The sequence below is a fragment of the Hyperoodon ampullatus genome (genome assembly GCF_949752795.1).
Source record: "Hyperoodon ampullatus genome assembly, chromosome: 8".
Lineage (NCBI taxonomy): Eukaryota > Metazoa > Chordata > Mammalia > Artiodactyla > Ziphiidae > Hyperoodon > Hyperoodon ampullatus.
The window spans coordinates 88,794,801-88,810,977 of NC_136921.1; the positions used below are offsets into that span (position 1 = coordinate 88,794,801).

General features: G+C 34.7%; 1 protein-coding gene across 3 annotated transcripts in view; it reads right to left on the bottom strand.

Annotated features, from left to right (window-relative positions):
* Positions 1–16,177, bottom strand: part of OLA1 (Obg like ATPase 1) — a gene marked incomplete at its 5' end in the record, with an annotated part of 164,823 nt that overhangs the window by 3,972 nt on the left and 144,674 nt on the right. For 2 of the 3 annotated variants that reach the window (XM_079710276.1, XM_079710275.1), the window contains 3 exons: positions 65–187; positions 2,230–2,326; positions 3,017–3,157. In XM_079710276.1, the coding sequence (XP_079566402.1) occupies positions 65–187; positions 2,230–2,326; positions 3,017–3,157 (361 nt within the window). The remainder of the gene's footprint in view (positions 1–64; positions 188–2,229; positions 2,327–3,016; positions 3,158–16,177) is intronic. The other variant, XM_079710277.1, reaches the window with a different exon arrangement.

A 16,177-nucleotide genomic window follows, 5' to 3' on the forward strand; every position in this document is an offset into this window, starting at 1 on the left:
TAATCCTGAGTATCTTCATATTAGCAAAAATTATAAAGTGTGAAACTAGAAAATAATTCCTTACCTTGACCGCATTTTCAGAACCTTCCTCTTTAAAATCTTCGTATTTCATTACTTCAGCCATAATGAATCCTTTTTCAAAATCTGTGTGAATCTTTCCTGCAGCTTGAGGAGCCTTCGTCCCTTTCTTTGAATAGAAAGACCAGAGAAAACTAATTGCATTTAAGATGACTGATTGAAAGCGTAGAGTTTCTTTTCTCTGATCTGCTGTTGGGCTCAACTTAAACTTAGTTTAATATCAGTTAAGATGTCAGATATACAATTAGAACATTTTCAACACTGGGCACTATCTGTGCAGCAGATTCAGCACAGACAGATCAGTAGATATTAAAGAAGCGTAGCTTTGTTTTTCCTAATAGTCATCCACAGATTTATCGATTTAGATGCAGTGGTCTGGTTTCGGCGTAGGTTTCATTTCGATTTTCTATTCTTTACAGTGGAAAAAAGTAAGGATTTTAAATAGCTTTCAAGTTGAATTATCAAAGGTTTCAAAAAGATAAAAAGCCTTGAAAATTTCAGCTCATCTAAAGAACATATAAAAATCAATATATAAAGGGATATTTTTAAGACATTTCCAACAAATCATACAATATATGTTCAGCAAATAATTTTAAAATCCTCAAAACATTTTAATAGAATTTTGAACACTTTACATAATACACCCTAACCATCATAAAGGAAAATTCAAATTGATATAGGAAGAGAAATGTCTTATAATTACCCCATATGTTAAATTACAAGGACATACATTCCAGACACACACAACCATGGAAAGAAATTTGAGAAATAATGGTGACCTAAAGGCTGCTTAATAAAGCATGTTAAAGTGGTAAGGAGTCTGACACTATAAAGCACAGTTTTTACAATAAAAGATGTATTGGGTTAATATGGCTACTCACTGATGCTTACCTGACTAAATATCTTAGCACATTAAATCATGGATACTTACAATCAGTCTTAAAATAAACCAGCTTTCATATTTTCAAGCCCAGAATATGTTATCTTTCCTGCTGTACATACTTAAGTTTGGAAGTTTTAAGGCTTTAAAATATATAGTAAAAATAAACCCTGGCAATTTGTTTACCAACTTGGATTTGCTTTGACATTATTTTGTAAGTCTATATAAAAGGACCTTAGTTATAAGTCAATCAAACATTTTTTTACAAAGGAAAGAGGATATCAAAGAAAAGTGAATCTCACATTCACAAAACGCATTTAACATTATGTTCAACTGACTCCATGTTCCTATCCATCTTAAATCAAAATAGATGTAACAATAAATTAAGGTAGTCAGTGAAAACAGAAATCAAAGCAGCCCTAAAATTTATCATGTAGCATACATTAAAAAAGGATAATAAAAGAATGAATAAGACACTGAGTATTTCTAAAAGTTCTGACATTATTTTTATATTCTGTAACACTATTTCGGATTACATATATTTCAAAATATTTTTCAACAGTAACTACCATATTACAATATATTTTCATTTAAAAGCAAGCCATTACAGTTCAGTTTCTATTGTCCTCTGGGAATAAATTAGTCATTCTTTCTGGTGGTAATCAGTTATACATCAATATTTAAAATACATATCACATTATTAAAGAAGATTGAATATAAAACACTGCAAAAATAAACACTACTTTTATGAATTCAAATTTAAAAAGCCATGAATTATTGCACACTGAGTTTAGCTCTTTGAGCCCAACTGTGTATCTATGAAGAGCATAATGATGTCATATTGCTTTTATTGCTGAAAATGTAATCCGAGCAAAGCAAAGGAGGAAAGAACCACCCGCAACCCAAACAAACTTAGCGAATACAAAATGAAAAGCAACATCAATTTCACTGCAGACAAACCCAGTCACACAGATTAAGCAAGCACAATACTGGTGTGTCTTATCTCTGACCACAGGAGGAGGGTAGACAGATTCTACAGGATGAAGAAATTCAGACTATGTAATAGGCAGAATCAATTGTTACCTGCCTCAATCAATGCCGCTCCACTTTCACTGTTCAGCAGCTCACAAATAATTAAAGTTATCCTGGACAAAAACCTCATCTGTAATGACTAGCTAACCGCCACCATGACAAACTTCAAAGTCAGTGATATCAATCTGAATTCAATAGTGTGGAACTGGATATAGCTGATGAATAAGTATGAATCTTACCCTGATGGTCCATGCACGCACTTCATCTGGGCCTGCAGTGAAAAAGTATTCTAGTTGGAGTGCTGCAAACCCAGCCTTAATGATCTTTGGCAAAGCGCTGAAATAAAATGTAACAAATTCACTCAACATATAGGTTGATTGTGCCAGAGATCAGCACAAAGCTAAAATTATTCATTTCAAGCAGAAAATGTTAGAGATATCAGTAAATGACCATTCATCTTTTATAATACACTTGAAGAAGTCAGAAAGCACATAACTATTCCTAAAAAATCCCTTCTAAAATTGGTTTTAATTGTACTAGTCTGAACATATCATTTTGAATTGCTTATTATAAAAAAAAAGAAAAATTTGATCTACCCATTCTATGATTATTTTCCTCCAATATCAATTATTTCCAGGACGTGGGTCATGAAAGCAAAATTATTTGATTGAAATCCGATGTTTAAACAATATATTACTGTTACTCAGAAAAAATTAAGGCAACTGATTCACCCTTTCCCCTCCCCCACTGAACATGACGAAAGAGTTTTGGCGATCATTCCTTCTCAAAAATATACATAACTAATACCTATGTTATAATTAAAACACTGTACGGAGATGACAGATGACAGTTAAAAACTTAATTTAAAATAAATCTTTTCACTCTGTCTCATGGTAAAGAAAGGAGAAGATTCCCTCTTTATAATGGTAATTACTCTGTCATTTATTATTCTATCAGCGCAAGCAATTAAATTACTGCAAGGAAATAGTTGATAATAAAGTGTAGGGAAAATGAATGCTAATTAACCTTTGTGTCATGTTCGCTTCCAGATACTTCTGTCTCTCCTCAGCACTCAATTCTTGCAACCTGAGTTCCAAGGCCCCACTAAAAGGAATGACCAAGGCACCTGGGTCATACTTGTCCACCCACTCTTTAATTTTTATCAACCTGTAGACAAAAAAGGGCACAACATTATCTTGTAGTGCATGCATGACTGTACCACATTCATTATTATCAAGTAGCACATACATATTCATAAGAATTGCACAGTTTTATGATGCCATCTTTTTGTGTATAGCTTTCCAAGGTCAAGGCATTAACAGGCAGCAATTGCTTCAGGTATACGCCATAATATTTTACTGTAATCTAGTTTTACTTTAACACATTATCTATAGGAACTAATACAAATATTTTAAAACTTTTTACAGTTACACTAAATTTGCTCAGCATTAACAACTGTGACCTTGAAAACCTCAATGTTATGATTTATTATTTTCCTTCTTTTACAAAGTGTATTTTTAAAAAGCAAAAAGACAAAGTTCTATATTTATAGGAATCACACCTAAACGCGTCAGCTAATTTCGAAGAGCTCTGACAAATAATTTGTTCCACCCAGATATCTATATGCCTGGTTCAGTTCCTTCTTGGACTAACAAGACTTTACAGTTGTCACTGGTTTTGAGGGAGATTTTTGCTAATTAAAAAAAAAAAAAAAGTCCAAAAATATAGATTTACAAAAACCTAGTTGATTGTGTACACATTGTTCTTATGAATCTCACTTTTGTAGGATCATGAATAATAGAACTACAGAGGAAATAAAGTACTTTAATAGCAAAAGGGTTTGGAAAGCCAAATCAGTTAGGAAATTGATATCGAGTGTTACCTGAAAAGACATTATTGAGAGATTTGTTCCAAAACGTGGAGTATTTTAGCCAAGTGGTAGTTAGAACATAAATGAGATAAGTGTAGTGAATATATTAACCAGGTTCTGATCCTACCACTTTGCTAGCTTTTTATTCCTGGGCAGGTTACTAAACCTTTCTAAGCCTCCGTTTCCTCACCTATGGAGATAATAATAGTACATATTATAATGTAGGTAAAGAACCTAGAAAAGTAAAGCGTGGCATATAGTAAACAAATATTAACAGCAGTTAGTATTGTTAATTTTTATTCTCAGATAATCATAGCATATGTGCCTATGATTCTGGAATAGAGCTTAGTATAGAACTGGAAATAGATTTCATAGTTCAATATATATCATAGTCTCACATAGTTCCACCTGTCTCCCATATTTAGACCAAGGTTTTAATAACTATCATGGTAAAAAAGTGAGGAAGTTATCCTTAAATAAACAATGCAAATGTCACTACAGTGGATAAGAAACATAAGAACTAAACCACAAATTCATCAACACTCACCCATCAAAGAAAATGGCAGGGATGAGAGTTATTAGAAAATTAAGAATATGGTCTACTGAGTAGAATGGGATAAAGGAATGAAAAATTCATACAATAGTTCATACATGTTTGTTATACAAGGCTAACCTATAATTTACTTATTTAATATTCATCAGTGGTTTTTGATCTTCATAATATTTTTTTTCCTCTTTTGGTCACATCCTAAAAACAACGAACCAATCCCTAAAAATGTATTTTGGAATAAAGTATGTGTCCTTTAAAATAGGGAATCCAAACCAGCTATTTTCTTATCTAAAATTATGAAGGAAAGGTTAAAGAAAAAAGTAAAAATTTAAATTGATACTTCTTCCTATAATAACATTATGAGATTCTAACTTATTTTATAGACTTACAATATTCAAACAAAACTGTATATTAAAATTTACCATCAATGGTTTAGTAACATATGTTTATTATACAAGTCAAAATCAAATACGTAATTAAAAAAAAGGAAAATCACATACCAAATATAGATTCAATAAAGTAAAATAAAACAAGCCCATGTAAAAGGATAACATATATATAAAATACACATTTTGTTTCCTAAATATGGTCAACATAACTAATAAAACTAGAACTGTTATAAGACAACAAGATAAGAAATAATTACTTTGGCTGAAACATCAATTCAGAATAACAATAGTTTTACCCTGTCATTTTAACAGCCTTTCCTGCCGATTCCTCAGAGGGATTATTTGCATTCCTCAGGTGTTCTATTGTACAATTCAGATGAATAAAGACTTACAAATCATTCCTCTACCGCCAATGTGAGACTTTGATCTGGTGAATACACCATTGTACCTTAACTATAATTGGCAAAAAACCTGACAGTGTAGAGCATCACAAGCTTAATAACAAAGGAGAATATCTCAAAGTGTTGACAGATGATCTTCATAATGCAGAAGCAGAGCTGGTACATTTTAGCAATAAATGAGCACTGAGGTCTAAAGGTCTCTAAAGTGACTGACATCAGACCTGCTATAGCCTCACTAAAAGAAAAAGGTACCGTAGCACTCTCCGTAAAGTGAGTTAGGTCTTTGCCTGCAAGCTTCACTTTTGTGACTTTCACTGTCATAGAAAACACAGGGAAGATGAAAAGTGAGTTAGGTTCTTTGGCTGTCTGCTTTACTTTTGTTACTTTTACTATCAAACAAAAGCGAGAAATGTCCCAAAGTGATTTTTAATTACATATTTGAAATAAGCCTTGAGTAATTAAAAATATGACTTGATTTCAAGATTATAGACTGAAATACATATAATATATCTGTTAGGTCTTATGGTTACAAAAGTGTGATAATGAGGCCAAGATCACAAGTTTGAACCCCATTGGGACCAGTTACCTTTTGCAGAAAGATGTCTATTCTATTGCTACAAACCATACCCCAAACTACAGTTAGTCATCTAAAAAATGTGAGCTATTGGCACATGAGGGATATGGAAAATCAAAGTTGAGCTCAGTACCACTACTAGAAAAACAATTTCAAGTACATTCTGTCAAAGTGACTGAACAGTAATCTCCATACACAAATGTTAGCAAATGTCTAAAGAAAACTATCCAACTGTTAGTAACCAAAATAATAATGATATTGTCATAGAATATCAAATTATATGAGGGGAGAAGAAACAGTAAAGACAGTACACTCCTAAAGAAAGAGCTAAACTGTAAAGACTTTCAGAGCATTCATTTTATAAATTTATATAAATAGATTATTGCACAAAGCCAGAGATTACCAATAAGGAGCTGGAGCCACACTGACTTCCCCAAAGTCTTATGAGTGACAAATGGAAAGAGGAACTGCCATTAGTTGTATTTTTCTTCCTAGTAATGATTCCACAGCAAGGAGACTAAGCAGGGACAATCAGTTTTCAGGATAAAGGGTTATGCTTTGAGATACACTGGCAGGTTATGATCTGTTAGTGTCTTCGGACAAATGAGATCTTTAATATTAAACTAGCATTAGATTTCTAAAAGATTATATCTCAAATTTACCTTTGGTCTTATAACCTGACCTTCTTATCCAATCTTGAAATTCCAGATTCCATAATTTGGTTTTCCTAGGGTTAATTTACATGGTTTATATTTCTCTTCCAGATACAAATTTTATCTAAAAATTATATTTGTTTCTCTTTCAAATCTACCTGTTCTTTTTGGGTAACATTTTACACTTGTTTAATGAATTCTTATTCTCTTTCAAGATTTTTAAAAGATTAACTTAAAAGTTCCTCACAGACTGCTCTAATTATTTCTAATTTCTTGTGTATAACTCTGTCCCCACCGCCCCATCACATGCCATCTGCTAATGACCTCTCAAAACCGCTGGCTCCTGTGTATGTGCTGTGTTGTTCTTGGATGTGTGGTCATTTGGCAGGAGCCATTTTGTTCCAAGAGAATCTGTGGTCAACTGCTGGGTTGTTGACGTAGTTTTGTGGTTGTTTCTTCTAGGGAAAGACCTATGGAAGGTCTTGGGCTCCAGATCACTTTGACAGAGTTTCTGCACTAGGTTATTGGTAATGCAAATTGACTTGCTTCTTCTTACAGTACAGTCCCAGTCTCTAGTTTCCTGAGAATAACAGTTTCTTCCCTTTACCAGAAGGGGTGGGAGCTGGGGGGTGCAATTTTCTAGTATCTGATCGTGGAAAGGACAGCTCTTTCTAGGCTTATGAGTGAGCCTTGTTCCAGCACCTGTAGCCTGGGGCCTGTGCTCTGAGTCTTATTCCTATATGGAAACTAAGGTCTCTAAGCCATATGAGCTCAGTTTTCCCTGAGGGCCATACACTGTTGAGTTCACTTTCGACTATCCCTGAGTTTCCTCTTTGTTTCTGGCACCTAGAGAATCCTTTTTCTTGCTTTCAAGTCCTGCCGCGTTCTAAAAATATCACATCATCATCAATACTATCTTTCCTGGTTATTTCCTCTGGTGTTTCTATATATTAGAAACAAGAAGGGAGCCTCCTATATTGGTTCAGTCTACCCTCTTAACTGGAAGCTCTCCATACTAGAGTTAAATCCTCCATTTTATTGTGTCCTAATACAACAGCTTTCAAACTTTTTTTGACCATCACCCACAAGAAGAAATAGATTTTATACCTGATTCAAACATATGGTGCAAAAAAAACCCAAAAACATATGGTGCACACACACATTATTTTCATGTACATATCCAAACTGAGACTCGTTTCACAATACTTACCTTTATAACGGGAATCTCAATGGTATGATGGTATCTCAATGGTATGGTATTCTGCATAAAACTAAATTCTTGAAACTTAAACTCCTGAAATAGTTTTCTCTAATATACTTTAATAAGAATTTTAATTTATTCTTTTCTACACTTCATGCCCAACCAGCCATTCAACTATCCCCAGCTACTCAAATTCTGATTTTCTAAAAATTCTTTAAAGATGGCTCAATTTGGCTCTAAAGCCAAAGTTATATTACCATTTATGATATCTTTGTTGAACATCAGAACTCTCTCAAATCTACTTATTCTACTTTCCAGCATCAAAGTAGATTTAAAATCTTTAAAATTGTTACATACGGTAATATTAGGTCCTTATACACACCTTGTATGGTTTCCTGTGTGAATCTAGGTCTTAACTTTAAAAAAAAATCACTGATATCTTGCTTTTGACTGAATATAAGTGCCGGCAAGAGCCATATGTCAGTACTCAGAAAATGAGGCAACTTATACGTCAGAGGATCCAGGGCTGGTCCGTGCAGTGACTTAACATGATTCGGTCAATGTTATTAAGGACATGACCCTTACTAAGCTAGTTCCACTCATGTTGTTCAAGGTATAGATATACCAAAAATCCAGGGGGCACTGATAAACACTAGTCTCCTCCCTTGCGGGTTTACTCCCATTTCTATTAAAACCACTCAAAGTCCCAAATAATGACTTTAAGATATCACATTTTTCTTTTCCATTTTCCAAACATGATCACTGCAAATTAATGTCAATTTGCAGTGTTCTAAAAGAAAAAAAAAAAAGAGTAAGGCTTATGGAAGGTAAAGCTATCTTCTTAAAGATGACATAAACATTATTTATTAATCCAGTTATTTTACAAATGGCAATAAATATTAGAAACCTGCACTAAAATTAATACCACGAGGCTTCCCTGGTGGCACAGTAGTTAAGAATCCACCTGCCAATGCAGGGGACATGGGTTCGAGCCCTGGTCTGGGAAGATTCCACATGCCGTGGAGCAACTAAGCCCGTGCACCACAACTACTGAGCCTGTGCTCTAGAGCCCTTGAGCCACAACTACTGAGCCTGTGTGCTGCAACTACTGAATCCTGCGCACCTAGAGCCCGTACTCTGCAACAAGAGAAGCCACTGCAATGAGAAGCCCACGCACAGCAACGAAGGGTAGCCCCCTCTCACCACAACTAGAGAAATCCCATGTGCAGGAACGAAGACCCAAAACAGCCAAAAAAATAAATCAATAAAATAAATAAATTCTAAAAAATAATCATAATAAATAAATAAATTTATATATAAAATTATCTTGCAATGAATAAACAGGAGAAAACATCAGGGTGAGTCCTAATTATTTTGTGTAAATAACAGAAATCCCATTCACCAGCTGGCAACTTGTCTGAGAGTGGGCATGTGAACTAGTTCTGGTCAATAGGGCATGAGAGGAAGCCTGCTAGGGGCTTCAGGAAGATTCTGAAAGGCTCCTTTGGCTCTTAAAAAGGGAAAAGAAGAGAGTCTCTGCTGGACACTATGTCTGGATCTTACCTCTAGAATTCCAGCAGCCATACTTTGACCAAAAGAATCGATGTAGGGAAAGATGTTCTTGAAACTGTCACAGGAACACTGAATTAACCAAACCTGAAGACAAACTACCTTGGGTTTAACTATTACATGTTGGGATTGTCTTTGTTATTTGTAGCTGAAAGCATCTTGATACTGATAATGACCACATCTGGGGGTTATCTTCATTTGAGTATATGATAGCAGCTCCTCTTAACTGGTCTAAATTCAATGTATTCTTTAAGAAACCAGCTCCTGTAGAGCTTTCCCTGAACTTCCACACAGATAGATGTTATTACCACACTCCACCCTACACTATAAATTGCCTATTTTTGGGTTATCTCCTCCCACTATAATAAAAACTTCTTGAGGTCAGGGACTTGTCTTTGTTCCCTGATATATCTACAGAACTCTCCTAGCACAGCGCTGGCATATAATGGATGCAAAGTGGAAAGTGCTTTGACTAATAACCAGCTGACGGACTACAGGCAGTATTTAAGTTCTCTTAGCTTTAGTTTACCCACCTGCAAAGTGCTGAGTAGTTTTCAAATTGTTCCGGGTTCCCTATAGGAGCTCCCAAGGTGCTAGGAGAAGAAACGGTGGAGAGAGCAAGAGGGGAAGAATAGGGAAGTTCTCGACCCTCCACTTTTGCATTTTAACCAGAGCTGCGTCATTCTTATATGCTGGATTTTTGCATCAGATTTCATCAGAAGAAAGAGTTCTGTTGTTTTTAACAACTCTGAAGTTCAATGATTAAATGATCCTTTTAAGATGGAAAATTCTACCATTTTATGGCATATGCCAGAAATTGAACAAATACAAGTCCTGAAATCTTTAGGCACTTCAGATTTCTGCTTAAATGTTACTTTCCACCATCTTAAAAAAGAAGCCTTTCCTTTTCCATTTCCTGTCACTCTCTATTCCTGCACCCTGACTTATTTTTCTTCATCACACATGATATATTATGTTCTTTTTTTACAAATTAATTAATTAATTAGGCCATACCTTGCAGCATGCAGGATTTTAATTTCCTGACCAGGGAGCGAACCCACGCCCCCCTGCAGTGGAAATGCAGAATCTTAACCACTGGACTGCCAGGGAAGTCCCATATGTTCTTAAAGTTTATTATCTTCCACCCATTATTGGTAAACCCACTTACTCAGTTATTAGGGAAAGGAACTTTTTGAATATTTTGTTCACTGCAATATTTCTAGAACCACTTATGACAGTGCCTGGCACAAGTATATGCTCAATAAATGTTGGGTGGATCAATAAATAGGAATGCTGAAAGTTAATCTAAAAGATTAGGTAATGAACACTCAGAAGTTAAGTATGTACTTCCTAGCTATCTGTCTCTTCTGCCAGAGTCAACCTTTAGAAATTAGTAAGCTATAGTTGACTTGACCATTGGAGGTATGCACATTTACTAGAATGGTGAAGTGAAAAATTATACCAACATTAGGTGAAGTACACCTAATTCAGGTAAGGCTATACAAAGAAAAAATCATAGTATAATGGGATTATTTTCATTCCCAAGGTAAAATCTGTGGCTTGAACTACTGTAATTCAAGTCAGAACCATCAAGGTTCTCTGAGCATGTACCAAAACGAGCACCTGAAACTTCAAAATGTTCCCTGAATCTCAGGCTTCTTACCTCTTGCAAGGCTACCAGGTTAGGATTTGCATTCATACTAAGTGGTCCCAAGCAGGGTACACTTTTTGATACTTTAGAGCAGTGTTTCTCAAAATATAGTTTCTAGACCACCTGTGAATCTAAGGACTCTACAAAAAAACCTAGATTTATGATCGCTAGAAGTGGGATTTGCACCTAACCCTTACAACACTCTGTACTTTGATGTCTGAGAGTCACTATTTGTGAATCTCTGCCATTTCTTTGCAATCTGATGTTCTAATCTTAAACGTTACATATAGAAATATTCTGTAACAATAGTTGTCATGAGGTATAAATCAATATTTGTAGCTTGAGACTATGAAACTCTGTTAGCTACAAGAAAACTTCCCAACTATATTATGATCCTATAGATGAGATTTAATTACTTCTGGCCATGGTGCCCCAGGATAAACTATCTTTTCTTCCACTTTTGTGCAAAGGTTGATTCAATCTATAATCAAAACATAAATTTACAGGGAGAGCCACAAATCTTGATTTAACTATCACAGATATAAATTTTTTAATGTAGATGGTATCAGAAATGGGATTTCCATACCCAGACTACTTATGAAGATGAAGAAAGTCAAAAAGACTATCTTTGACAGATTGGGAGACATAGAGAAGATCCTTGGAATAAGAGAACGTGTATACGTGGGGGGAGAGAGAGAGAGCATGCATGACAATACATGTCATCGTGGTAGTGTGCCAAAGAAATACAGTATCATAAGGATGATGAAAACTTCAGAATCCAGTCTTTTTGAGACTGGCCTAAATTTATGAAGGGCTTATAGATGATAAATAAAACTAAACTGAGATAGGAATATATTTAACAAAAGAAGTATACTTGTAACAAAAACTACAAAGCATCATTGACAGACATTAAATACCAAAGCAAATGGAAAGATATCTGTGTTCATGGATTAGAAGACCTAATATTGTTAGCAATTCATCTACAGAGTCAATGCAATCTATCAAAATTCCAGCTGCCTTTTGTGCAGAAACTGACATGCCCATCCTAAAATTCATATGAAAAATGAAAGAACCCACAATAGCCAAAACAATCTTGAAAAAGATCAAAATTAAAGGTCTCACCCTTCCATATTTCAAAACTAACTATAAAACTAGAGTAATCCAGACTATGTGGCACTGGCAAAAGACTAGACATATAGACCAATGCAATAGACTTGAGAGATCAGAAATACACCCATACGGCTAGATCAACTGATTTTTTTTTAAATTTTGTAATTGTGGTTAAAAATAACATAAAATTTACCATCTTAACCATTTTTAAGTGTACCACTCAGTAGTGTTGACTATATTCACTGTTCTATAACGGATCTCCAGAACTTTTTTATCTTACAAAACAGAAATTTTATATCCACTGTTTTCTACCACCCCACCCACTCCACCCCACCTCCAGCCCCTGTAAACCATCATTATGCTTTGTTTTTATGAGTGTGCCTACTTTAGACACCTCTTATAAGTAGCATCATACAGTTTTTGTCTTTTTTTGTGATTGGCTTATTTTACTTCACAATGTCCTCAAGTTTCATCCATGTTATAGCAGATGACAGGATTTCCTTCTTTTTTTAAAGGCCGAATAATGTTCCATTGGATGTATATACCACATTTTGTTTATCCATTCATTCTCTGATGGAAATTTCTTTGGAGAAATGTTTATTCAAGTTCTTTGCCCATTTTTAAATTGTGTTATTTGGGTTTTTTGTTGTTGAGTTTATGATATGGTCAATTGATTTTTGACAAGGGTACCAAAACAATTCAATGGGGAAATAACAGTTAACAAATGGGGCTTAGACAAGTGAATATCCATAAACAAAAGTTAAAATGGACCAAAGACCTAAATGTAAGAGTTAATACTATAAAACTCTTAGAAGAAAGCAGGTGGAAATCTTCATGACCTTGGATTAGGCAATAGTCTGTTAGATATGACACCCAAAGCACAAACAACCAAAGAAAAAACAAACTTTATCAAAATTAAAAATTTTGTGCACTAAAAGACATTATCAAGACAGTGAAATGACAATCCATAGAATGGGGGGAAAAATATTTGGAAATCATACATCTGATAAGGGCCAAGTAGAGAGACGACATAAAAAAATTCAATAACAGACATGCAACAAGGATTTACTGTATAGTATAGGGAACTATATTAAATATCTTATAATAACCTACAATGGAAAATAATCTGAAAAAAATATATATGTAACTAAATTACTTTGCTGTACACCTAAAACTAACACAAGACTGTAAATCAACTACACTTTAATAAAAAACACCACACAATAATAATTAAAACTTACAACTCAATAATAAAAAGGCAGAAACCCAATTTTAAATGGGCAAAGGATTTGAACAGACATTTTCCTCAAGGAGATATACAAATGGCCAACACTTAAGATGTTCCGTATCACTAATCATCAGAGAAATGTGAATCAAAACCACAATGAAATAGCACTCTATACCCACCAGGATGGGTAAAATTAAAAAGATGGACAGTAAGTGGTATATCCATACAATGGAAAGCAATTCAGTCATAAAAAGAAATGAAGTACTGATACATGCTACAACATAGATGAACCTTGAAAAACACTATACTAGGTAAAAGAAGCCACACACAAAAGGCTACATAATGTATGATTCAATTTATATGAAATATCCTCAATGGGCAAATCCAAAGAGACAGAAAGTAGATTAGTGGTTGCCAGGGGCTAGGTGGGGGAGGCAATGGAGAGTGACTGCTAATGGACAAACGGTTTCTTTCTGGGGTGATGAAAATGTTTTGGATCTAGTGGTGATGGTGGCACACTGTGGATATACTAAAACCTACTTTAAAAGGGAAAATTTTGTGTATATTAATTATCTGAAAAATAAAAGACCCAAAGCTGAACTGAGAATATAAAGATAAAAAACAAAAGTGCGAATATTCTGCACATTATGATCCTATAATGTCTAACCTTCCTGCAGAGATAGAAAGGATCAACAGAAAAAGCAGAGATTTTGGAGTAAAGCAAGTACTAATTCAAATGCCAGCTTAATCACATACCAGCTATAAGATTCTGGGAAAGCCATTTAAGCTTCCTGAACCTCAGTTTAATCATCAATAACACAAATAATATATCCTCACAGGTTGATGTACTAAAGTGCCTAGAACAAAGGAGGCCTTCAAAGGTTAGCCCCCAAACTTAGCTGTCTCCTATCAGTGAGTGGGGTCATTCTCAACAGTTACTGTAGAATTAAAGTAACTGGAAAGAATGCAAGCACAATGATTGCAAATATATGTAGTAAATAACTATGTGTACTAATAAGCATCATATTAAACCTTGGGCAAGCAACTTTGAAAAAGGGGGTGAGGGATGGGGGAGGAAAAACAGACAAATGCATAGTTTAAAAAGAGCATGATAAGCATTGTGATAGGGGAAGTAATGTGCCACAGGCACGACAAAGAGGAGGGGATGCATAATCTCAATAAAGGAAGAATTTGGCCTCATTGAAATCAAGAAGTGTTAGAAAAAGAAACCAATACATTTAATGGTCTTTTCAGTTATATAACTTTTTTTTTTAAAAATAGGAAAAGCAGAAAAGGAAAGGGGCTTTTGTTCATGACAGAGCTGGGATTTTGTGGGCCAGTAAGAAAGTAAGAAACACCCAAGGGAAAGATAAGTATGGGTATGTATGTCAGAACCAATCTGCACAGACCTCCTTTCCCATATGGATTCTTCTTCCTGAAGTTGTTCTTAATTCAGCCTCTGGAGGGTGCTTCCATATTCTAACAAAGAAGTCCATTCCCTCATGATCCCGTCTATCCAAATCTATTTCCATGTGGGATACATGTGAATTTCATAAAGGAGCAACTCAGAAGGATACAAACCCAAGGCAAATAGTCATTGTGAAAAAAGGAAAGTCGCTCTTTCTGTATCTTTGGAGAACAATGATTTGGGGACAGTGGAGAAGCAAGAAGCACTAAAAAAGAGAAGAGCTCTTAATGCAAACTTCAGTAGTTGCAAATAGATACATGCAACTATTCTTATTAACAGACATTTTCACAGATGCTAAATGGAACCATGCTAGATGAGAAATGAAATGCCTTTTCCCTGTCAGTGGTAAGTAATCTGTGGCAAAACTTCCAGCTGCTTCTGAAAGAGGACTTATTCTCTGTTATAGGAATATTTATTTTGACATAATTTGGTATGCATAGTCTTATACAAAGTGCCAATTGGCTTAGTGGAATATGGAGTATTTTTATACAAGAAAAGGGATAACTAGGAAATGTGGGAGTAGAATCACAGCTAGCAAAATTTGTAGTTGGTTTCATAGCTTGTAGTTTGTCCTAGCAAGTAATAATAGGTCAGAGTCCATTATTTTACTGAATAGACATTGTATGCAAAATGAACTTTTGTAAATAAAATACAAAAGTTAATTTATTTTAATGAAAGGAATCCTATAATTAAAGGATTTCCACACATAATCCCTTTGCAAAGGGAGGCAGTATAGAATATGATTACAGAGTACTGCAGCCAGAGAGAGGAAGTATCCTAGCCGTGTCATGGAACCTTTCTAAGGTCTCAGTTTTCTCATCAGCAAATGGAGATAATAATACCATCTACATCAGAGCGTTGCTGTAAAGGTTAAATAAGAAAGTTCATGTAATATGCTTAGCATAGTATCTGACACAAGGTAAGGGCTCAACATTTATTATTTATAAAGTGAAGAATGGCTTTGCCTTTTTTGAATACCTCAATGTTCAGAACAAAATTTCTTAAACAGAAGTGTGTTGTATATTTATCTGTGACCTGGCTATTAATCAAATTTATCTGAGAAGGCAGGTCTAAACACTAACCACTTCAAATTTTATTTAAAGGGATGTCTTTTCTTTCTTACTTTCTCCTTAAACTGTCCTGTCTGCTGTATAGGAAAATGGCAAGTTTTGCTACTCATTAAAATCACTGCTGAGTGATATTCTGGCAGTTTCTAAGAAGGGCAAAAAATTACCTAGGGTTGCAAATATATAAAAAATAGATTTGAAGTGAACCAGCAGGAAGTATATTTGACTTTGCTATAATTTCTAAACCAATATGAATCAAAGGAGTCAGTCTAGGAACCACTTGTTACTTGCCTCTGAGTATGAAAAGCAGCTTTTCACTTCCTGTTCCCTGGCCATATTGGGAGACACAAAATTAATAAAACCTTTATTCCTTTGTTCCCATTCTTAGTTCAAAGGTTTCTCTCTACTGCCTTTACACATTGCCTGCTACACTTATCTACTGTTTTAAATAAATTC